At 32.3% G+C, this 23,593-nt stretch overlaps 3 protein-coding genes across 4 annotated transcripts; all 3 read right to left on the bottom strand.

Annotated features, from left to right (window-relative positions):
- Positions 1-1,582: 1,582 nt before the first annotated feature.
- LOC146923777 (HMG-Y-related protein B-like) lies at positions 1,583-2,944 on the bottom strand. The gene is made up of 2 exons (XM_085708930.1): positions 2,786-2,944; positions 1,583-2,404 (listed from the first exon to the last, which is right to left on the bottom strand). The coding sequence occupies exons 1-2, from the start codon at positions 2,834-2,836 to the stop codon at positions 1,841-1,843; spliced, it is 615 nt and encodes a 204-aa protein (XP_085565056.1). The 5' UTR covers positions 2,837-2,944; the 3' UTR covers positions 1,583-1,840.
- Positions 2,945-8,741: 5,797 nt separating this feature from the next.
- LOC146923776 (caldesmon-like protein (Protein of unknown function, DUF593)) lies at positions 8,742-13,418 on the bottom strand. Its single transcript, XM_085708919.1, has 5 exons — positions 12,034-13,418; positions 11,705-11,911; positions 11,165-11,299; positions 9,638-11,029; positions 8,742-9,134 (listed from the first exon to the last, which is right to left on the bottom strand). Exons 1-4 carry the CDS (start codon positions 13,265-13,267, stop codon positions 9,645-9,647), a joined length of 2,961 nt encoding a protein of 986 aa, XP_085565045.1. The 5' UTR covers positions 13,268-13,418; the 3' UTR covers positions 8,742-9,134; positions 9,638-9,644.
- A 2,741-nt stretch (positions 13,419-16,159) lies between these two features.
- On the bottom strand, positions 16,160-22,706 carry LOC146923775 (senescence-associated family protein). 2 transcript variants are annotated; one of them, XM_085708922.1, is made up of 13 exons: positions 21,922-22,706; positions 21,449-21,832; positions 21,146-21,244; positions 20,655-20,728; positions 20,415-20,491; positions 20,239-20,310; positions 19,146-19,214; positions 18,962-19,008; positions 18,329-18,458; positions 18,142-18,210; positions 17,949-18,052; positions 17,243-17,318; positions 16,160-16,806 (listed from the first exon to the last, which is right to left on the bottom strand). In XM_085708922.1, the coding sequence occupies exons 2-13, from the start codon at positions 21,769-21,771 to the stop codon at positions 16,663-16,665; spliced, it is 1,284 nt and encodes a 427-aa protein (XP_085565048.1). In that variant the 5' UTR covers positions 21,772-21,832; positions 21,922-22,706; the 3' UTR covers positions 16,160-16,662. The 2 variants fall into 2 exon arrangements, with proteins under 2 accessions (XP_085565048.1, XP_085565047.1); XM_085708921.1 differs by having other exon boundaries at positions 22,663-22,706.
- Between the last annotated feature and the right edge of the window lie 887 nt (positions 22,707-23,593).

Raw genomic sequence — 23,593 nt, 5'->3', positions numbered from 1 at the left:
TATCAAGACAATAGTCATAGACAAATTAAATGGACAATGAGTTTCTTGCAAATAACTTATTTATTTATATTTGAAAAGACATTATTAATCTATTATTAAACAGGCAGTTGATGAAATTGGGTTCTTCAAATGCATTTTGCCCAACGTTTTAAAATAGCGATTTTTATGTTAAGTTTCTAAGATTTGTTAATTTTAGTCCTTAATTTTTTGTTAGAGATTAAATTCAAGACTAAAAACACTTTTTTTTGTAAAATTTTAAAAAACTGAGAAAAAATTGAATAATTTTTTTAAGGACTAAACCTAAAAAATTATAATTTATGGGACTAAAAATATATTTTATCCTTAAATTTAATACTTCTGTTTTCAAAAAAATTCTTCTTTATAGTTGGCCCCTGCATAAATTTTTCGCGAGCTTCGCCGCTGTTTTTATCACTCGTCAAATCTAAAGTAACAACTTGTAGCTTCTGTAAAACCGAAATAAGTTTGCATTGAGATACGAGAAATGAAAGTCGTATGCAATATTTATCGCATTCGCACTAACTTCAAAGTTAAAATTTGTAGTTTCCGTAAAACGGATGAAAATTTGATTTTATACGAGAAATGAAAGTCGTATACAATATTTATCGCATTCGCACTAACTTCAAAGTTAATATTTGTGGTTTCCGTAAAACGGATGAAAATTTGATTTGGGCGCAAGAATTATGAAGGGGAAAAACACCAAATCTTTTAATCCATGTGAACTCTTGAACATCCACATCATGATGACCAAGGATTCTCATGGGAGTCAACAAACTCAAATGAAAAAGAAAATTATGGTTTGAAATCCTGAAATGTATTCCTCTCAACGTTTTATATTAGATTTTACTCAACGTCAATTTCAACAGACTAATTTAACTTTAAAAAAATTACCAAATTATGGCTATGTTCGATATGAGGTCAATCCTTACTTATCAATCCAAATAAAGTTAAAAGATGTGCAACCATAAAATTGAATCCCATTTGGATCGGATCACAAAGATAAAAGTAGTGAAACACTAAGATTGAATTTTAATCCCATTTAGATTTACTCATTGGTCACTCAATTTACATTCTAAAATTATAGATCACCTCCTCACAAATTTGACCAAACGAGTCAATCAATGTCAGTGTGAGACACAAATAATGCAAGAAAGGTCAAACCAAATCAAAGATTAGAGAAAATATAGGTCGTGGCGTACGAGGTTCTTTAATAGAATTTTGTTCAGAAATATCAAACAGTGTCAAAATTTCTTTCAATATCCAAAGCTACAGTTCTTCACAATTCAATTTTCATTTTTAATATCTAAATGAAATCTAATTATCGCACCATTTTTGAAATCAAACTGAAATCTAAAGAACGCCCTTTTCTACAAACATTATGAACTATGCATAACTTTTGAATTAAAGTTATAAAAAAAAACACCCTTTTCCACAATATGAATTATAACATCATTTTTAAAATCAAATTGAGATCTAAAAAACACCCTTTTCCACAAAATGAATTATTATGCATAATTTTGGAAATTAAATTAAGATCCAAAGTAAGATCTTGACAACACAACAATGAAAAACAAGATCATATTATCATATCATCATCCCAAAGTCACTGTCATGTTTGACAATTAACAAAATAACCCAACAAGTCTCTTCTTAGACTAAACTAACCACTACATGGAGATTTTACAAATGCAATTACATTAATGACATGAAACTTAATAATAATAATAAAATCTAATCATAATAAGACCACACCCACTTCTACACTTAATCACTACTTAATCATCAAGATTAAGAGTTAATTAGACTCCATCTAATCAATCATCTATGATTCAACACTCACTTCAGTCATCTGAGGCTTAACCTTAGGAGGCCTACCCCTTCCCCTTCCACTAGTAGTTGGAACAGCAACAGCAGCAACACTTGGAGCAGCATCATCATCATCAACCTCAGCAGAAGCACCAGCACCAGCACCATCTCCACCACTTGGATTTGAAACATTCTCAGTCCTTTGAACCTTCTTTGGCCTACCCCTTCCTCTTCCACTTGAAGCAGCCTTAGGGGTCTTGGGAGGTGCATTAGGGTCCTTAGGAGGACGACCTCTTGGCCTTGGTGGGGACAGAACAGCAGCTGGTGGTGGAGCCAATGGATCCTTTGGCTTTGGTGGTCTTCCACGTCCTCTCTTTGGTGGTGCATTTGGATCAGGCTTCATGTAGTTGTTCTTTGCAAAAACAAGGTCACCATTTTCCTTCATCTGGTTAAGGTGATTTGCAAGAACAATTGAATGGCCTTCTGGTAATTCACCATAGATTGATTCTATGTAGTTTGAAATTGATGATTTGTTTGAACCATTTGGTTCATTCAGTGCTTCCAGTGCCTTCATAATCATCTACAAAATCAACAACAGAGTTAAAATAAAAATAAAAATCAAATTTTTTTCAGAAATGAAGATACCATGTTGAGAAAATCATTCAACATGTTAATGGGTTAGTGAAAAAACAAAGAATTTCAAGATTAATTGAGCTGAAATTAATACAAAGACTTTTTTCTGTTTGGTTAAATTCTTCATAAACCCTAAAAAAAATTTCCTTATTTGATTACAAAAACAGCTCAAGATTACTATTTGGTTAGGGGAAAAAAGTACCCAAGTGAGTAAAAATTGTTAAATCAAACAGATCAGTGAAAAAATTGCTACTTTTACTATGAAAGACTAATTTTCTTGAAAAAATAAGAAAAGGGGTGTATGTTGAATTAGGGGGTGTGAATTTACCTCAGGGTATGGAGGAAGTGAAAGAGGCTTATTAACCTCTTGAGTAGCCATTGAAGCTTGAAAATAGTGAGAAAAAAAGAGCTAAAAAAATTGAGAGAAAAATATTGAGAGAGAGATAGAAAATTTTAAGAGAAATGAGATTGTGTTTTTGATGTGTGTGATAGTTGCAAGATCTGAGGATTGAATTTAAAGGAAGAAAAATGTATTAAAGATTGGAAAGAAATTAAATATATTAAAAAAAGTTTACTCCTCTTTTTCCCAACCTATATCTTGTGTTCATCTGAAATAGTAAATGGACGGCTAGGAATCAATAAAATGATATGATCTAATGGTTGAGAATGTGTCTTGGAGAATATCACATGGATTGATGACATGGCATGGGTGTGTTAGTTCACAGAAATATTTGGAGGTACCTACTGTCTTTTGCATGCTTGTTCTTTTGGATGAGGTTGGCTGATGTAGACTATCTCAATTTTGAATATTTCATTTTTTTTATTAGAGTATTTTTGACTAACATTTAAGGAGTTCAAATTGTACTCATAGATTTTTATAAATTATATTATTTATTTATTATTTTTTCTCAATGATAAATATAATTTAGTGTCAGTTTTTTATGTATTTGGTTTGAATGAAATTTTTATTAAATTTGAAAAAAAATATCTAATTTATTTAAAAACATATTTTTTTCAAAGTCATATTAATTAAAATATCTATGAATATGACCCAAAAAAATTAACTAAAAAAATTAGTATAAAATATAAGAAAAAAATATTTCAATTCCCCTTGATATTACAAGCAAAGAATAAATATTTGATTTCATTTGATAAAATAAGCAAGCAAAAATATTTAGTCAAATTCTTAACTAAAATAATAGTTGGTGTGACTTGACGCGCATATTATTGGTGTGTTAACCATCCGATTACATATTTGATTATAATGTGTGTACAAGATTACGTATTGGGAGGCACCGACCTCTTAAATGGATTTACGCACTTTAATTTGACCAAGTCAAAAGTTGAAACTGTATCCATCGTTTTTTGTGATCTTTGCGGGTTTTCTGCATAAAAGTTTGAAGCATATTTTACTTTAAAGTGTAATTTAGAATAAAATTTATCAAAAGCGGTGCGGTTTAAAAAGATTACTATAACAAGAATGGAGTAAGTCGTACATCGAAAGTAACTTTGATTCTCATTTCAGAAAGTCATGCATGACAAATATAGTGTAACATTTCTAATTCAAGACTTAGAGATGTTATTATTTTATAATAACTATCAAATATATTGAAGTTCTCTAAAAAAAAAAATATATATTGAAGTAGGATCAAGACCCAACATGGTCCATATTAAGATACATAAGGTTTACAAAGGGACACCCCCCTCTGGAACCTTTAGAATGTGCTAGTAAGAGAGTCAGCTAAATAATTTCCATTACGCATATTAGGAGTGAAAATGGGTTGGATCGGTCCAGATTTTGTAAGGCATAAGTCTGCCCTACTTCAAAAATTATAGGCATTAGTCTGACATATTACTTATCGTAGGCTCATTTTTAAGGTCTCGTTTGGCCTTTTTAAAGTCCCGGCGAAGTCTGAAAGCCTATTTTAAAGCCTATTTTACACTAAGGTCTAGCACACCTATAAGGCTACTACTAATTAAGTCAAATCATATGAAGACCTAAAGCACATGTATAGATCTGCTGCTAAATAACAAAATCTTATGAAGGTGTAATCAAACAAATATACTTACTAGTACATAACCAAATCATATGAATGCTTGAGTTTATTAAAAAATAAAATCAAAAATATTAATAATGAAAGAGAAATTATATATAAAAAACTTAACATGCCGGCTTGATGGGCTTTTATGTAAGCCTTAGCCTATCTTATTTAATTAAATAGGCTTTATAAAAAGTTTAAGTCTAGGGACTGTCGAGGACAAACCAATTGACTTGTGTGATGAGGAAGATGATTGAATGTAATGACTTGTAATGTCTAATTGTTTTGGATCTCTTTTTATGTTTTTTTATATGTCGCGCGCATTTTGATACATTTTGGTTGACATTATGGTACTTTGAATAAAGTTGCACATTGAATAATTTCGATTAAAATCGTGTATTGAATAATTTCGATTAAAGTCACATATTGAATAATTTTGATTAAAGTCGCGTTTTGAATAATTTAGATTAAAGTCGCGTATTGAATAATTTTGATTAAAGTCGTGTATTGAATAATTTCGATTAAAGTCGCGTATTGAATAATTTTGATTAAAAGTTACATTACATTACGTTACACAAAGTTCCTAAATATGTCATATCATTACATTCGGGTAGAGACATGTGGTACAACAATTGTCTTACCTCTGAAATTGGGTAAATTCAAACTTGCTAAACAACAACTTTCAAGCATTCACTCGGAAGTTTTATTGTTCCTTTCAAAAACAACATGTATTATGTAGAATCGTCTATATACGTTATCATATCGAATTCCTTCATATAAGACGAGTCATCACATAAAGAATGAGGTGCATTCCGTGACACTCATTTTATATGAAGGAATTCGATATCATAACTTATATAGTTGATTCTGCATAATACATGTTGTTTTGAAAGGAACAATAAAACTTTCAGGTGAATGCTTTAGAACTGTTGTTTATAGCAAGTTTGAATTTATCCAATTTAAGAGGTAAGACAATTGTTGTAGTTGGAAGATGCATTCCCTACCTAATCACGATCTTCTGGCGGAATCAAACTAATGAGAATATCTTCAGTTGAACTCTGCAACGTGACAAACATATCGATCACCGGAACCATGTTGTGCTGCCAAAAAATCGAGAACATGCTCCTGACGTCATCGTCGTTCCTTAATTCTAGCCTACTGAACGTTACTCTCATGTCGTCCAACGTTGGACTTTCATACCAAATGTATTTCACTCTCCTTGTGTCTCCGGGGTTGAGTCCTTGGTTGATTTCATCCAGTTGATCCTTGAGACCTTTTAACGTGACATTAATGTACCGAACCGTGAACATCTGAGGATTTCCACCGTTGAAGCGTACACAAACACTGAACAAATCGGTCATTGTTTCAAACCTACACCATAAAGAAGTAAACAATCAATGAAAAACTCATTCAAACATTTCATCAAACACTTAGAGTGCAAATTATATATAAACCCTAAAAATCATAACTATAACCCTAAAATGTTTTACTCAAAAAAAAACATAAAAATGCAAAAAATATAACAAAATCAATCAACTTATATCTACTCTTAAAATAAATCATATACTCTTACTTGTAAATCTACTCAAAAACTAAAATAAAAAAATATATAAAACAACAAAATTAAAAATAAACCTAAAATTCAAAACTACAACATAAATATCATGCAAACATTTTAACTAAATCAATCAACTTACATCTACTCCAAAAAAGAATTATAACATGTAAATCTACTCAAAAACTAAAATAAAATAAATCTACTCAAAAACTGAAAATGAAAAACATTTATAACAACTAAAATGTAAGTTAATAACACTATGATTACTTACTTGTGATTTTGTTGAATAAATTTGGTTGGGTTTTTTTAGAGAGATTTTGAGAGTAATAATTTTGAGAGAGATTTGAATTTTTTTTAGAGATTGAGAGTAATAAAGGATGAGAGAGATTCTACCAGATTTGTATCAGGACCGCCTCGACAGTTAATTGTCGATGTAATCCTCGACACTAACTGCCTCTGGATCCATCGGTGGTTAGCTGCCGCCGGTTCTTTCATTCATCGGCAGTTAACTGGCGCCGGGGCTTTTTCAGTCATTTACTGGTGTTTTTCAGCTTTTTAAGAAGTGTGAACAGCAAATTTCAATATATTTGAAAGGATCAAGGCCCAACATGGTCCGGACCATTAAGATACAAAAGGTTTAGAAAATTGTTTTTCTCCCTTTAGTTTTTGCTCATTCCCACCCTGATTTTCCAAAAATAATCTCATCGTAAGATAACTCGCGCTCGGTACCCAGCATGAGTTAACTTGTGTTGGTACAAACGTGAGTTAACTCACGTTACGTTATTATATAGCATACATCATCTCATTTCTTCCATTTCACAACATTCAATCTCTAAAACTCTCTCAAATCATCCAACACCAAATTTCGTCAAATTCAAATCAACCACCACTACAATAACAAGTAAGTTTCCATTCTCAATTGACATTTTATGTTTATATGTTACATTTTTTCTCTAGAATTAAAAATGTTTCAGTTATTACAGTTTGGCAACTTAGCAGGTGTATCAAAAGTAAAACGCTCTAGTATGCTTCTAATCCGACTTGCCTGCACTTGAGTTATTTGAAAGGAAAGGAACAACATGATTTTTAATAACAACGCAAGCTCAACACTTAAACTTTCAGATAATATTAAGCTTTTTTCTTTTTGGTGACTAAAGGTAAAGTTTGCTAATGTTGCTTTTAGTTACCATGGTTAGTGACTTAACCCTATTACGTGTTTGGGTATTGACTGACTGTTGTTTTCCTTTATGTTTCGATTGTCTGAATTACAGGTGCTTTTGTAACTTTTGTTTTCTTCTCTGGCACGTTTTATGCTAGAAAAAATGTATTTTGGTAGTAATATAATTGACTTTGATTTCTTTAAAAAAAATCTAACGGAGGCACAGAAAAATCACTAAATTTTTTCTTTTTGAAAGGCGAAAAACTATTAAATGTATTGGTAAAATTTTCATTTTAGTAACACCATATTTCCACTGAAATCAGATTTAATGAGTACATTATATTTTACTTTATGTCCTTTTGTTAACTAAACATGGTGTAAATGGGTCTTGTAGCTGTAACAAAAAAGGGAACTTTGAGCCAAATCTTTTTACATCGTCTCTAGCCTAGAGACACGAGTTACTATAAAAAGGTCCTTCTAGCTCCTTCAAATTGATTCAGCAAGAATCTATTTCAAGTAGGTGAATTGATATTTCAACCGGTGTGAACACACATTTGGCGATGTTGAACCCAAAACCAAACAAATGCTTATATTGTTAACATGGATTAAATAAATATGTGGTTAATCATGTTAAATATATGGTAAATGAACATAACCTATTGTAACCCATTAACCATCTATTGAACAAATTTAACCATATTAATTTCGAATGTTATTAACCATAATTTTAAGTGTTTCAATATACATATATTAATCTTCCAAATTGTGTTCAAAATATACATGATTTTCATATGGTCGGTACATGATATCTATTAACAACGATTTATTTTCACATATACACTTGAAAATCATTTTCAAAACCGTGGTTAACTGTGTTAATGTGAATGATTAATGAGTTGTGAGACCTTAAATATCTACTTGAACATCCATCTAAATTGTTCTCAAATTTGTGTGTCAAAATATAATTTCTCTTTAAGTAATGTTTGAAATTAATTATTACTGATTTGATTCAATTTGATTCCATATCTTCAATTTGACTGTGACCAATTGAAGAGGTTCATGCACCATGCATGATACACGGATGCCAATCTGCCAATTTCACTAAGACCAAGAGTTTGTCTTATTATTAGATTATAAATATATAAATCATTATTTACACTTGAATAGAAGACAAGCGGGCAACAAGCTGCGCCGCTAGACCTTTTTGGATGGCAAAACCAATCCTCGTGTATCATGTTTGAAAGCAAATCGTTCTATTGTGATAAACGAAAGAAACTGAAACACTCACACAATTATATACAAATTATCCAGAAGTTACTTTTTCCACCTCCAACATTAGTTCAAATTTAGTACTATGCATTGAGAAAAATCATCAACATTTTGCATGTTTGTATGCTTACTGTCAGATGAGATTTACGAGAATCGGTTTTGCTATTAAAAAGACCTAGTGGCATAACTTGTTGTCTGTTTGTCTTATATTCATGTGTAATTAATCATTAATATATAAATATAATACACGAGTATATAGTTAGGTAGAAAGTATATTTATAATTATACACATTGATCCACACATGATTTTCTCTCGAGGTTTACAAGATTATACTTCCTAATTAGACCAAATGATGTTCACTCTCATCTTGTCTTGCAAAATAATGAGCCTCACACAATTTTTGTAGATAGCCCAAACTCACACCTTAGATTAGATATGAACATACTTTAACTTTGTAGCATGCAGATCACCAATTTAACAAACCATGACATGACACCATAAATCCCTCCTCCCTCCATTGGAGAAGTATTTTTCTCATTTTTTGCAACAAAATTTGGTTATCATGCTTCTACATGAAGCACATTGAGAAATGACTATGTGAAATCCTACATGCATGCGTATTTTCATCATGATCATCTCCAACAAAGCAAACTGCATATAATGAAAGGTGAAATATTTCAGTACCATTAATCAGTAATGCTAAGATTAAAAAAAAGGAAAATTGTACTCATCTCCTTTATATTTGTTGAAATGAAACATGAACCCTTTATTTAATAAATAAAAATATGGTATTCACTCGTTTACACTCACCTATCCTTGATTAAATGATAGAGCTGTCAATTTAGGATCGACCATAAGGACCCATACATTAAGTTGTACTAGGCTCCTTAATTACATGATTGAAACAATTGGACAACCTTGTTCCGACCCGATTGACCTGGTGGCTAGTCGGGCCGAGCAGACTGATTTAACAACTCTATTTAGAGGTGATGTGTGTTTCATTTAAACAAACCCAAGTGGAGGAGAGTGATAAATTGACAACAAATAGTAGTAGTGTGTGTCATTCATGCATACTTTAGGGGAGTTAAGTGCAATCTTCCAACAAAAAAAAAAAAAAACAGATTTAGATTAGATTCAATATAAAATGCATATACCTTATGCCTACAAGTCTTTGCTTGGTGAATGCAACTTAACTATAGTGGATGGATCATTGTCCAAGTTCTTAAGGCGTAATTCAACATTCTTAAGATCGCGAAGATGTTGCAAGATTTCTTGAAGCAAATCCTTTCCTTCATCACCACCATTTTGTATGGATCCCATACAATGTTGGAGAAATTCTCTATCTGTTTCAAGAGCTTGTAACCTGTCATAAACGCGATCAACCTCTTCTTCAATACACACTTTCATGCTATCCATTTCACTTATCATAGGAACTGAGTTTTGCATTTGCATATCATTTGATTCTTTCTCCAATTCTCTATCAAATGCAAATGCTTCTTCATCATTCTCATTCTCTGCTTCATCTAAATATGGAAGTAACTTCTTTGCCAAGCAACCAATTGTTCTTCTTGGAGATTGCTTATCATCTGAAAAACCATTAGAATAGTCTTCTTTGTGATCACCATATCTTGATGAACTCTCATCAAGAAATTCTTCACCATCTTCCAATGAAATTATCTTTTCCTCTAATGCTTTGAGTTGATCTAGAATAGAAGCTTTCTCTTCCTCAAATTCTTCTAAAGTACTATCAAGTTCACTTACATGTTTTACACAATCTAATGCTATCTCCTCCAAGTTAGAAACGGTATCATCATTGGCATTGTTATACTGTTCTTTTTCTTCATTGTTAAGATCAACTGACAGTTCATCGGTGTAGCCGGTGTTGCAACAAGAACAAGAAGAGTCTCTACTTCTTACACTTCCATCTTTCATTCTTCTCAACATTCTTAATTTCTCTTTTGCTTCATAATCCATAACTTTTTCCCTATACTCTTCCAATTCCTTCTCAAGTTCTTGCTTCTCTTTCTCTCTTTTTGTCATTAAATCGTTCAAAAGCTGTAAAGCTTCTTGATCATATTCAGCTTGTTCTTCCATCATTCTTTGGTATTGTAATGCTTCCATCTGCATTGCCGCCTTTTCTTCCTGCAGCCTTGTAATCATTGCCATTGTTTGGTTAGTAGCTATTGCTGAGGCACTTCTCTCTTCTTCTAGTTCTTGATATATAGCACCGAGAGCTCTTTGTTCGGCTTTTAGGGATGCTTTTAGGCGGTCGATTGTTAAAACCGGATCGCTGTATTCTACCTCACTGGCAACGCTACCATCCACGGATTCTTCTGCTCCTGATTCTGTTTTCTCAAAGAGTATCGATTTCCTCTGCATGTAGTGCATTGCATCTGCTGACCTAGGAGTTTCAGGAAGTTTATCTTCTTCTAGTTCACACGATTCCGAGCATTTTGATGATTGATGGATTGTTTCCTCCTCAATTTTTTCAGCTGATATTGTTTTCTCGGCCATTTCATTATCATTTACACTGGTTTTATCGGTATCTGCATTTTAGAGTTCAATTTAAGTTTAGATAGATTGAAAAAAGGAAAAATTTACATTTGCTCAAGAATTGAGTGCTTCACAATTGGATATGGTAAAATAAGCATTTTAAATAAGTACTAGATATAAAAACTCACGGAGATTATTTTGTGCAATGAATTCATCAAATGCATTATGAACTTCAGTATCATCCTCACTATCACTTGAAGAAGATTGATCTTCTGACATGCATTGACTTGAGTTGGTTGGTTCTTCAGATGGAGGCAGATTATCTGTGTGAGCAAATGTTTAAGTCATGAATTATTAATACCGTTTGGATAAACATCTGAATGGAGTGATTATAGCATAAGTGCTTATCAAATAAATGCTTATGTATAAGCTATTTTTATTAAATAAATAAATAAAAATAATGTTAAACTTTTTTAATATAAACTATAAGTTGTTTTCATAAACTATTCTAGAGAGTTTATGAAAATAAACTGAAAACAGTCTATGGATTTGTCATATATCATATATGTGATTTCGATAAGCTCACTCGAACAATCTCACAAGTGCTTAATAAGCCGATCCAAACATGTGTGATAAATGAAGTTACTCTAGCTAAATATATTATCATAATTAATGAACTAGCATAATAGGAGACATGAAGCAACAAAATCCATGCACTGTCTTTGTACCTGGTGGAGCATTTTCTTGTTCTTCCATATCTGCTTCCAAATTTCTGTCATTGTCGGATAAACTGTGAGACATACTTAGCTTATTCTGAGAAATGAATTTTTCAAAGGCATTTTGAGCTTCAGCCTCATCATCATCACTTGATCCAGATTCATCTTCTTGTGTGCATTCATATGAGCAGATCGATTCTTGAGATTGAAAAAGATCAACTGCATATAACCAAGAATTTGCTAATTTCATAACCACCATATATCTAACATCATCATTCAACAGAAACATGTTATGCAAATAAAGTTCCAAAAACTCTATACATCAAGCAATTTATGTTTACCTTGTGCATTATCTGGTTCTTCTGTGGCTTCTTCAGTACTATTATCACCATTCACAGAAATTTGAACTACTGAATTCTGATTTAACCCTTCAACTTCTAAAGATATAGAATTTTCCGAACTTTCTTCAAGCTCCATCATGTTTGTTTTCTCTGCATTCTCATCCATTTTGATCAATACTTCCTCTTCTAAGACACTTGACTGCGGTTCAACTGGTGACTCACCGACAAAAGTTTGAATCTTCTCCTTCCCCTCCTCTAGATCCTCATTCAATTTGCATGATTCAAAATTTAAACAAGTGATAGAATCTATTAGCTTAACAGGTATTAACCGTTCACCGTCAATGGCTTTGTAGTTCTCGAAGTGCATATTGATGATTTCAAGTGATCTATCTTCACAATGTGAAACCTGCATAATAGGAGCATCAGAAAATAGACGAATAAAATCATCAACAGCACTTGGATAATCTTCCTTCTCATCTTTTTCTGCATCCTTTTCATCAGAGTTCAAGTTTGAAACTGAACTCGATCGATCCTCGGCCACCTCTCTGAGGATAAAACTTTCAATATCAGAAAATATCTGATGCTCATTTAATACCTCTTCATCATGATCATGATCTTCTCCATTGTTTATCTCAAATTCAATGTATTTTTCACCTTCTTTGTCATCTTCTATTGATTCAACAATGAGTGATCTTTTGCTTAAATAGTTTCCATCATACCAAGAAGGCTTCAACAGATAAGGAGGGTAAATTTGGTTATTCAAGCTCTCATTGCAGCAAGAACACCTATTTAAACTCTCTCCATTTTCATCATGTTTCTCATGACTTAACCATGGAATAAAACCAATCCCATGTCTCATACCAAATGAGTTTTCAGTTTCATGATGATTTGGTCTAGAAGCCAAGCAATTTTCACACATGCTATGTGTTTCTGCTAATCTTTGATGATTAGAGCAGTAGCCAAGGTTTGAAATCTCAGCTGCATGAGTTTCACACACAAGATCACTTTGAAAAAACTTACTATTCTCTTGATGCAGAACATGATCAAGCCTTGAACAGAAAAGACAAGGTGGTTTAAGACCAAAACATTTGGCAAATTTTGTGATAAGATAACTGAACAAAGAGTTGAGAAGAAGAAAAATAATTAAAATCCATTCAAGAAATGCATAAACTAGAATTACAACTATTTTGTTGGTGTTTCTGTGTAACATAGTTGCAAATTTGTTTGCAGCCATTGCTTTTTCCAAACTATGCTGTTTTTTTTTTCTCTGGTATTATGGTTTTAGGTTTATTCAAGAAATGCATACACTAGAAGGAGTTTCAATAGAACACAAAAGAAAATAAAACAGGTCCAAAAGAAAAGTGTTATGTTTTCTACTGTTTTTTCAAAGGAAAGAAAAAGCTTTGTAATTGGCAAAAGAAGAAGGGCCAGAGAAACGTGCAAATGATTCTGTCACTGTATCAGTAATATTATGGACAATTAATAATTATCTTTAGGATAAAGTGGATCTTAGCTGTGATATAAATTATAATACCTACATTTGGTTGTTTCACAGCCTAACATAATAATAACTTGTTAATATTGCTGCATGCAGCCAAGCTTAGCAACGCAAGCTTGTGACCTAAGTGAGAACATTAAGATGTTAGAAGGTCTTTAACGTGTGTAAAAAAAAATATCGTTGCATGCAAACTTTTTTTTTAAGAGTTTAATGGAGATGTACCATCAATTTTATACCATTCCTAATGAAAAATTGTGATATTGCCACCTAAGTTCGCATTGTAATTAACTTAGAAATAATCACAAAATATTGATCTCTTGTAGTGAGTTATTTTTCCTTTCACTTCACATGCATCTTAATTGTTATGAACAATGAACAACACTGGAAAAAGCTAAAGAGAAAATGTAACCAATCTAAAAGAAAATAATTACAAAACAAACCATAGACAGCCCTTGTTCCATTAATTAGGTTAATTTGGACCAATGCACGCGCAAGGTGGTCCCCACCACTATTCATGAAAATGGCTAGTAGGTCATACATTTGTTATATGTTTTATAATGTCAAATTACTATAAACGTATGCTCTCTTCTATTGAATACTCCCTCCGGTCCTATTTACAAGAGAAAATTTGGTCAACAAAAGTTGATGTATCTGGACTGGATATTTAACCACATACATCAATTTTTGTTGACTCAAATTTCTCTTATAAATAGGACCGGAGGGAGTATAAGCTTATGCAGTCATTGTAAAAAAAGAAATGGATTAAAATAATGAAATATTAGGAGGGGTACACTTCATGAAAGATCAAAGAGAACCATGTACCTTATTCAACATTGATGATTTAGATTTACAAAAAAAATTTCATATTACATATCAACTTTAGAATTTTAGAGTTGAATCCAAGTCACCATAAATGTGGCGGGAAGATTCAACTATTGTCTAGTGACTATTGTAATTAGTTTTATGTACTATGTTTTTAGAACAATAGATGTAGTTACCGATGATGATTAGGTTTCATAGGAGTTAATTTCCTGTAAAGATTCAAATTCATTGCAAGAAGATGAAAAAAAAAAAAAGAAAACGTACTATCATTGAAGTTTAAGTTAAAGATCTACACATTCATATTCATCGAATTTTCTAATGAAATTATTGCTAATTCGAGGTTTTATTCCTATTAATATGGTGTTGGAAGAGTTTGTAGCATAACTCTCCTAAAAAAATGAGTTTGATTCAGGAACTTGTCCATTTGAGAGACATTTTAAGGATTAGTCTCGTAGCAGACTCAAAAGACCTAAACCATAGAGATATTTTGGGACAAGAAATGGGGTCAAAATCTCTAATTACGACGGATTAGAAGGGGAAAAAAGCAAGTGCTTATTCCCTAACATTCAAATTATTGAACTGTTTTTTTAGGCAACAAAATATTCAGCTAGACATTTACAACATCATTAATATATGAATAACAAAGACTTCATAAATAAACTTTGTATTCACATTAATTAATCATGTACAAAACATCATAAGAAGCAGTGGGTGACTTGGGATTCTTCTATTAAAAAGTTTAAAGTGAAGGGCAAGAATGATGGAAGAAGGGTGTCACAGTGGTTGGCATTATGAAAAAGCTAAATTGAAAAGAAAAAGTGAGTTGAAAGAAGGGAAGGACTTGAATCAAATTGAATGGTACTGTGACAGTGATTTAAGCTCTTTTGTATGAAAAAAGATTAGAAATAATGTAATGTGGGGATCATAGTCTCGCCTTCACCTTTTGCTTTTTAGGTCCAATTTTTCTTTAACTTTTGAAAAGTTCATTCCTGGATTTAAGATGTAAAGAGATATTAATGAATTGATCAAATCTTACCAATTGATACCTTAATGAAATTAAAAGATGCTTGAGACATCATTAAGCCACGTTTACTTGATTAATTAAGTTTCTTTTTTTGATTAACAAATGCCACTAGTCAAAGCACCAGAAGTAACAAATTGCTCACTACTAGGACTAGGACAAAGTACATAATTAATGCAAACTCATTGTAAGTAGTAAATGAGTTACTCCTAACTCTAAAAAACAAAGTGTAAATTAATACACCAAACCAAAATTATCAAACCTGATTAAAATTTTGCTAGACGATGAGATCAAAAAACAGTGCCCCCCAGACAACATTATATATTTTTGTGGTCCAATGTGCTTATAACTTTCATTTTAATCAGTAGCAAAAAGAGTTATACACTTGTACTCCGTATTTCTTATACTTTTTTAGTCATATATTCATACCCTCACCCTCATATTTTGAAATTTCATCAATACCCTTTGCTCTCAATATGTCCACTACATTTTCATCATTTTTGTATAATATAAAATACACTTTTTAAAACCAAAATAGAAGGTTACCGAATATAGTACTTTTTAGGGATAATTATGTCTATTCTGTAATTTATGTTAGCTACACATTTTGGTTCCTTACATTTCAGTGACTATTTAATGACCATTATTTCAAAACAAAACTTAACAAAATAGTTACCCTGTAATCCTAAATAGTGGATTATGACTTATGATTTATGAGTATCACCAACAGTCAGCTTGTCATGGTGGTTTACGAATTATGATCATCAATATTTTTGGAACGTAGGTTCAAATTTAAAATATTTAATGCATTTTTATGCCAAAGATGGCAAAAGGAAAGTCTAAACAACCCAGATAAAAGCATAGCTGTTGAGCAAGTTATGTAGGAAAGTCCTTACATTACAACAAGTATAGTTACAACTTACAAATATGCATCTATATATGAGGAAATAATAATGCATATGACCAGCATATTGGCATCTTACAAGCAATAGTCACTTTCCAGTGATCATATGTGTTAATCCTTGACATGGACTGCATGCATGTAGTCAACATTTTTTGCAGTAGTCATCTCAGCCGTTCGTTGAAGATTGGATGGTTAAAACACAAACCATTCGGTCTCCATCTAATAATTGACGTTTACCGACTATAGTAACTGCAGGACTTTGTGTCTGCAACCAATCTGGATCCGTTAATCCTACATTAGTTTTAATTCTGGGGAGGCATTCATGCTGTACAGTGTAACGTTTTAAATAATTTCGCAATTGGTATGATTTTAATTATTAGATTTTCAGGTTTCATTTTCTTCCTTGGTGCTTTCATCCATCATAAACCTCCAACTATCCCCTTCTTCTATTTCCCATTGCTTTTTCAGTTCATGTATAGCTTTGGATGCTGCAGCTGCAATGGCTGGATTGCTATCCTCGGCCAGCCTCTACAACAAGAACCAAACGTGTCAACTTTGCTAAAGGGAAAATTTGAAACTATATGAGATCGTCTTTTTAGACTATTCAAAAGAAAATTAACTTTTTTTTTAATTAAAAAAAGCATTTCTAGTGGTTTTATGTGTGTTTAAGTTAGTGTCAAAAAAAAAAATGTGTGTTTAAGTTTTCTAAACTAATCAGAATCTAAAAAATAACTACTTTTGATTAAAATGAGAAGCTATAATTTATAGTAGCTTCTAAAAAAAATGATTTTAAGGAATGCGGTATATGAGAGAAAATATTAAAGAAGTGATTTTCACTATTACAAACAAACACAAATCAACTTCAGCTTCAAATAAAAATCTCTAAAAATATTCTCGAGATCATTTTATCTGATAATCACTGTTTTTGAAAAGTACTTTCTACGAAAAATGACAAATCACGGACCTGTAATGCCCCCATCCCTGCGTTTCCAAGAGTCCACATAGATGGTGCTGCTGCCAGTGCCTTCGCTAAAGCTCGTCTAGAAGTTTACATGCACGGACAAGGAAAATAAGCAAAGGTCGTAATATTTTGCATTCAAGCTAGCCATTTCAATTATAAGGTTTTAAGTTTAAAGAGAGAGTACAAAGGAGATGATATAAACTGAAATTGATATTTAATATGAGATGATAATATGCTAGATGGAATTAGAAACGATAAAATACTAATCCCTATTCATATTCATATTGATACTATACTCTATTTTTTACAACAAAAATCATGATATATATGAACGTATGGAGAATAATCCTATACTCACATATTTTACACTTGCTCTTTATTTGGCAGGTTTATTTCCAAGTGATCTCTATGAATGTTACTACTCATTACCACATATTTTTTAGAAATAAAGTAATCAGTTAGGTAACTATTTTTTGCTACTACTTAATTACTAATTCAATATTGCATAACTTGGTTTGAGAGAATTTTAATTTTCCTGCATTTGAGAATGTTTTGACCTTGTCAAAGAATGATGAAAATATGTCAATTAGGAATAGTACAAACTCATATCGCGGTGCCAATCATACTAATGAACATCATGGCATATAGGTGCATTGGATAGAGAATGCGATCTGATTCCTGAAAGATCTTAACATCAAAGGAACCTTACCTAGTACCGACATCAGGGGAACTAGAACACTCTGCTAACAAAGATACACTTTGTTTACCGTCCATTGCATCAAGGTCTATAAGAGTTGTGATTAACAACTCAAGCTGCTCAAAGTAGAAAAGTGTGTTTACTATGAATGCATAAATAGTGATAGGAATGTCGATCATAAACTTTATCAGGAAGCTAAACTAACCTCTTCAGGATCAGTGTAATCAATTCCATCTGCTTCAGAAAGTGCAGATGCCATACTCCAGTAAGCTTCCTATAGATACTAAAATCTTAGTACGTGATGATTGATATGTTTCCTGATTCATACTGAATTAGGGGAACTGTTTCGTATTGAAACAGAACCTGAAAAGAAAATGGAAAAGAAGAAAGACCTGAAGAGCAGTAATCCGTTCTGCCGTCACATCCCCAAGAAAGGAATTTGTGGTTCTTCCATTCTTTTCAAGCATGATTCGACCTCTAACATTATTTTCTGAAAGAGAGCCCTTATCTCTGAAAATAGGACTGCACCACAACATTGTCAGAAAAGCAAACTCGGTTCAAAAGAAAACAAATATGAAAAACGCGGACAAGGAAAGGAACACACAATTTTTTATCACAGAGTTCAGCCAATTGTGTCTACATCTCGGAATTCAGAGCGGCTGCAGTATCTTTCTATTAATCAAGTTTATGGTTTACATCGTACAACTTGTGTTTAAATAATTAAATACTACGGTCCAGTTTGGGGGGGTTGGGTAACTCAACTGGTTTGAGCCGAGGGTTAAAGGAGTTGGAGGTCTTGAATTCAAACCCGGGTGAATGAGTAAATATTAATCTAACAACTAACATTTTCCATTCAAAAAGAAAACTATGGTTCAGTTTACAAGATTACCCCTGGACCGTACCACGGGGGCTTCACCCTCCACGCAGCCTTCTTATCAATACACTATGAGTCATATCCAACATCGAATGAAACATTATAGAATTTATTGCATGTATAAGAAGTAATTTAAAGTTACTTGACTTACAAGTTATAAGTCTTGCTCACCATCATGTCATGGATGTTTTTGATCAGCTGCAATAATGATGCAATAGAACAAATTTATTTATTTGGAGCTTAAACTTTTGTTTTTATAAAAAAAAAAAAAAAAAAAAAAAAAAAAAAAAAAAAAAAGGTTCCTAAGTGAACGCATGCGAAGTATAAAATATCACCTCCAAGGACATAAGGGCATCTTCCATGGCACGTTGCTTGGCACGGAAGTCGGCAAGGCGCAAATCAGCCTGACAGTTTAAAAGTTATGTCAAAAGGAGTCTTGTATTTTCTGGCCATTCATATGAATTATAAATAACCAAACACTTCTTATCTCTCATTATAGAAATCTGTATGGGATATTAATATAAAGGAAACGTCTATAATTCAAGAAAGCAACTCTGTAATTAAGTGTGGTGAGAAAAAACAAACTCTAACCCAACAAGATGTCATGCCACACCCATGTGTGACAACACCAACCCATGCTCATTACCAGAACACCTTGTTTATCCTTTTAATCTGTGTCCATCAATGAGTCTAATTTTTGTTAAATAAATTTATAAATGACATTATCAGTGTAAACAGGTTTTCACATACAAACAATGCACAACATAGTCGTGTCATGATATTATTTCTTAAAAATTGCTTTTATTGTGGTACGATATTAGAACTTGGGTTTGGTCCAACTCAAACCTACAAAACAGGTTTGTAGGGTGAGAGATGCCTCTCACTTTTAATCAATTTTTTAGGCCATATCACATCCAAATGATTCACTGTGGGACTCTCAACACACACCAAGTATTAGACAACTACAGTGTGACCCGAGTGGTCCGAAAATGAGTGGCTCACGGATCTTTGATAAGCTTTGATACCATCTTAGAATATAGGTTCAGCCTAACTCAAACCTACAAAAACCAATTTACAAGGTGAGGGATATCTCCCTCTTATAAACACCTTTTCAGGCCATATCACTTCAAACATTAGACTCTCAACATAAGATAGAGAAGTGTGATTGTACGCCTGTATAAAATCTATTTTCACTGCCACATTAATCTGCAATGGAGGAGAAAAACTAGGAGTTCTTATTTTAAGATAGTTTGTAGCATTTTATGCTTTTTCTTAAAAAAGTTAAACAGTATAAAATACACAAAAACCAACAAATTGTTACACAAATATCACATAATGCAAATTATATCAGTACTGATTACACTTCAAACTACCAACAATATAGTATCGGAAATTAGAATTGATAGATTAGAGATTTAACAGATTTACCTCTAAGGCCCCGTCACTCCAGTGCTCATCGGCAGCACTTTTCAATCTGGTCTGAGCGATATCCTTCAAGATCTGCAGTGGATATAAAAAATAAACAAAGAAGAACATTATACCATTGATAAATAGTATTCTTTCATCTTCAACCAGAAAAATTGAAAATTCTAGACGATACATACAGTAGCAATACGATTAAGGCGCTTAGCTTTTTCTTTGACACCACGGTCGATTTTCTCAGTATCCTTTCTTGCCCGAGCTATGCAGCATAGTAGAGAAAATGTAAGTTGACCATGTAAGGGGAATGTAGTGTATATTTAAAAATTTAATACTAAAAAAATAGTTACATTTCAATGGATGAATTTAGTTGTGCAATGTTAATGTAATATATCACATTATTTAAACAAGGTATATGAGCTAACCATCAAGTTTGAGAAATTCTGTCCCTAAAAAGGCAACATCTTGGCGCGCACGCTCATCCATCCTCATTATGCCACTGAAGAAATAATTAGTTAACAATTATTTCCACACACTTACTGTTATTTCTTAAATCAAAGACATTTAATTATCTAGAATATGGCATTGCATAAAATTACTAAAAAATGTGTTGAGAACCAATATTTAAGTCAGCTCGAGTCGTTTTCCATATTATAACTCCTCTAATCATGATTGCTAAATTATCTTGCTCAGTTCAAAATAGTTTTTGAGTAATTGATTGTATAGTGGTTATTAAAGGATTTTCCGATTAAAGAATTCTTTTCCAGTTCATATATCTCCAACAATATATTTCTAAAAAGATATGGCAGATGAACAGTAGTGGAAGTAAACTTCAACAGAGACAACATTTTTTTTGGTGGACTCAACCAGAAACAATACTGTTAGCATATAATTAGAATCAGGTTGCTGGAAGTACCGTGAGAGAAACTTTGCATCGTTACAGGCAAATCTATAAGCTTCAGACAAGCCACGAACAGAACGAACACGATCATTTTTCTCATCTTCGGCATGTCTCCTGTACATGTGAAAGGGTCTCTAATAAGTAAATTTGTATCTTCCAGTTTTCAATTGTAATTGAAATTACATGTCATCGCCAAAACGATAAGAAGAAAGATACATCCTAGTTTGACATATAATAAAATTGGCAACTAAAAAAATGGTAACAAAATGGATGAACTTTGTATCGCACATGTATTATCGTCGATATTTATTTTTTTACCTAGTTAAATCAGAAACATCATCATAAGTTGTAACACATTCTTTTTCTTCAGTATTATTTGCTCCTGTTGATTTACATGAGACAGAAGATGTCTTGGAGATTAAACTAACTGGATTTCTTCCATTGACGAACCGAAACCAATCATTGAATAAGGTTGATCTCTCATTGAGAACAGAATCGTTGTTCAAATGTCCATTTTCGAGTCTAACCCTTGAAAACTGTATTCTGTTTATCCTTGGTGATGAAGAACCATGTGATCTACAAAGTGTTGCTCTATTAGTCAAGATAGGACCGCTTGAAACTTTGTTTGCCGTAAGTGCCATCAGAAGATCAAAGAAAGAATGAGATACACCTGGCCTTCATAGCACTTGAAATATCTCAATTCTGTAGAAAAAAAACAATAAATAAGAGAATGAGGACATATAACCAACATTGATATAGTGAAATTCACAATTTATGGGTAATTTTCTTACCATAATTTTCATTCAAAAACAGGCATATTAAATCATGTTAGAACCTCAAACTCGTCTCTAAAGAAAACAGATAAATTAACGCACACAAGAATACAACAATTGATCACGGAGTTCTGCCAACTGTGCCGATGTCTTAGACAGCAGAGCAGCTGTTGCAGATTTTTTATTATGCAATGCTTAGGGTTACAGAATAAAAAGTTATGTTTAACTACTAAGGTCTAGATTACAAGTTTAAAACCCCAACCCAACCCTCCTAGTCGTAACCCAACATACGAATGAGCCAAAGCCAAAGGAGCAGGCGCTCTCGCACGGCTACACTCGTCACACTTTCAGCCCCGCTCTAGCGTCTATCCATTTATCAGTGAATATAAGTCATTCTCAACACAACCTAATCCAAACATTTCTTTTAAGAATCATCAGTTTATATCATTGCACAGCTCAATTAGCTTCTCTACATCCCCATAAGTTAATCATCTTCCTATTTCAAAGCAACATATGGTCATTACCCTAATTTTCTGATCAGTAATCACAATTTCCAATATTAGATGTATAAAAAACTTAATTAGTTAAGGTAAACACAAGTTCTTGAAATACATAGCTAGAAACTTAACAGCATCAATACAGGAGTGACTACAAAGATCTCAAAATTTGAAGTTGAAAACTAAACTATAGAATATAAATTCATCATCATCATCATATAATAATGCTGAAGTATAACTGAAATGAAAGCTAAAAACTGACCTGTGGAACAAAGGCATAGTTAGTTTTACAACTTTTTTGGAAGTAAATGAAAATATGTATGAACTAAGACTATATATATATTCATTTATTATATATTTGTATCATTATTTTGAGACTAAAATTGAGAACCACAAAGTGGGGATGTGGCCCTATAAATGCCAACAAGGAAGAAAAACACAAAATTAAGTTATGGCCTATGGGGGCATAATGGGATAGAGACTATAGATATATGTAGTGAAGTGAAACTCCACGCCATTCCTCGTTCTCACATCCAAGGTTTCTATCTACTGTTTGTCCATGTGGCTTTTTGTAATTTTTTTAAAATTCATTGTGGGCCTAAAAAAAATAGAGTAATGATATTTTGACATCCATTTGATGACAACTTTGTTGACAACTTTGTTTTTCTCACTTCTTATTGGTCAAAAACAATGGAGAGAGAAAAAGGAAGAGAGAGGATAACAACATCATGTGAGTATGAGAGAGAAAGTTGTCCAAAAGTTGTTAAAAAATTGTTGTCAAAATATCATTTCTCAAAAAAATACTCCCTCCGTCATTATCTCAATTGTAAAAAAAATATGGTTTGCAAGTTCCACGTACCTATTCCTTAAAAAAAAAATACATTGTATATTTACAAAAATTCAATAATAGAAAGAGTAATGATATATGAACAATCATTGTTGACAACTTTCATGACAACTTCATTTTCCTCAATTTCTATTGGTCAAAAATAATAGAGAGAGAGAAAGGAAGAGAAAGAATAAAATCATAATGTGAGTATGAGAAAAAAGTTATCAAAAAATTGTTGCAAAATGATTTTTCAAATATCATTTCTCTAATAGAAAACAAGTTCTGCGTGACTAAAAGTAAAATGTGCGACTATTACTTCATCATAGAGTTCTTACCATTTTACTATAGAGAAAATAAAATAACC

This window comes from Medicago sativa, chromosome 5, assembly GCF_051527215.1.
Source record: "Medicago sativa cultivar Bolivia chromosome 5, Bolivia_mono, whole genome shotgun sequence".
Classification (NCBI taxonomy): Eukaryota; Viridiplantae; Streptophyta; class Magnoliopsida; order Fabales; family Fabaceae; genus Medicago; species Medicago sativa.
The sequence above is the reverse complement of the archived record's forward strand: the minus strand, read 5'-3'. Positions and strand labels throughout refer to the sequence as shown.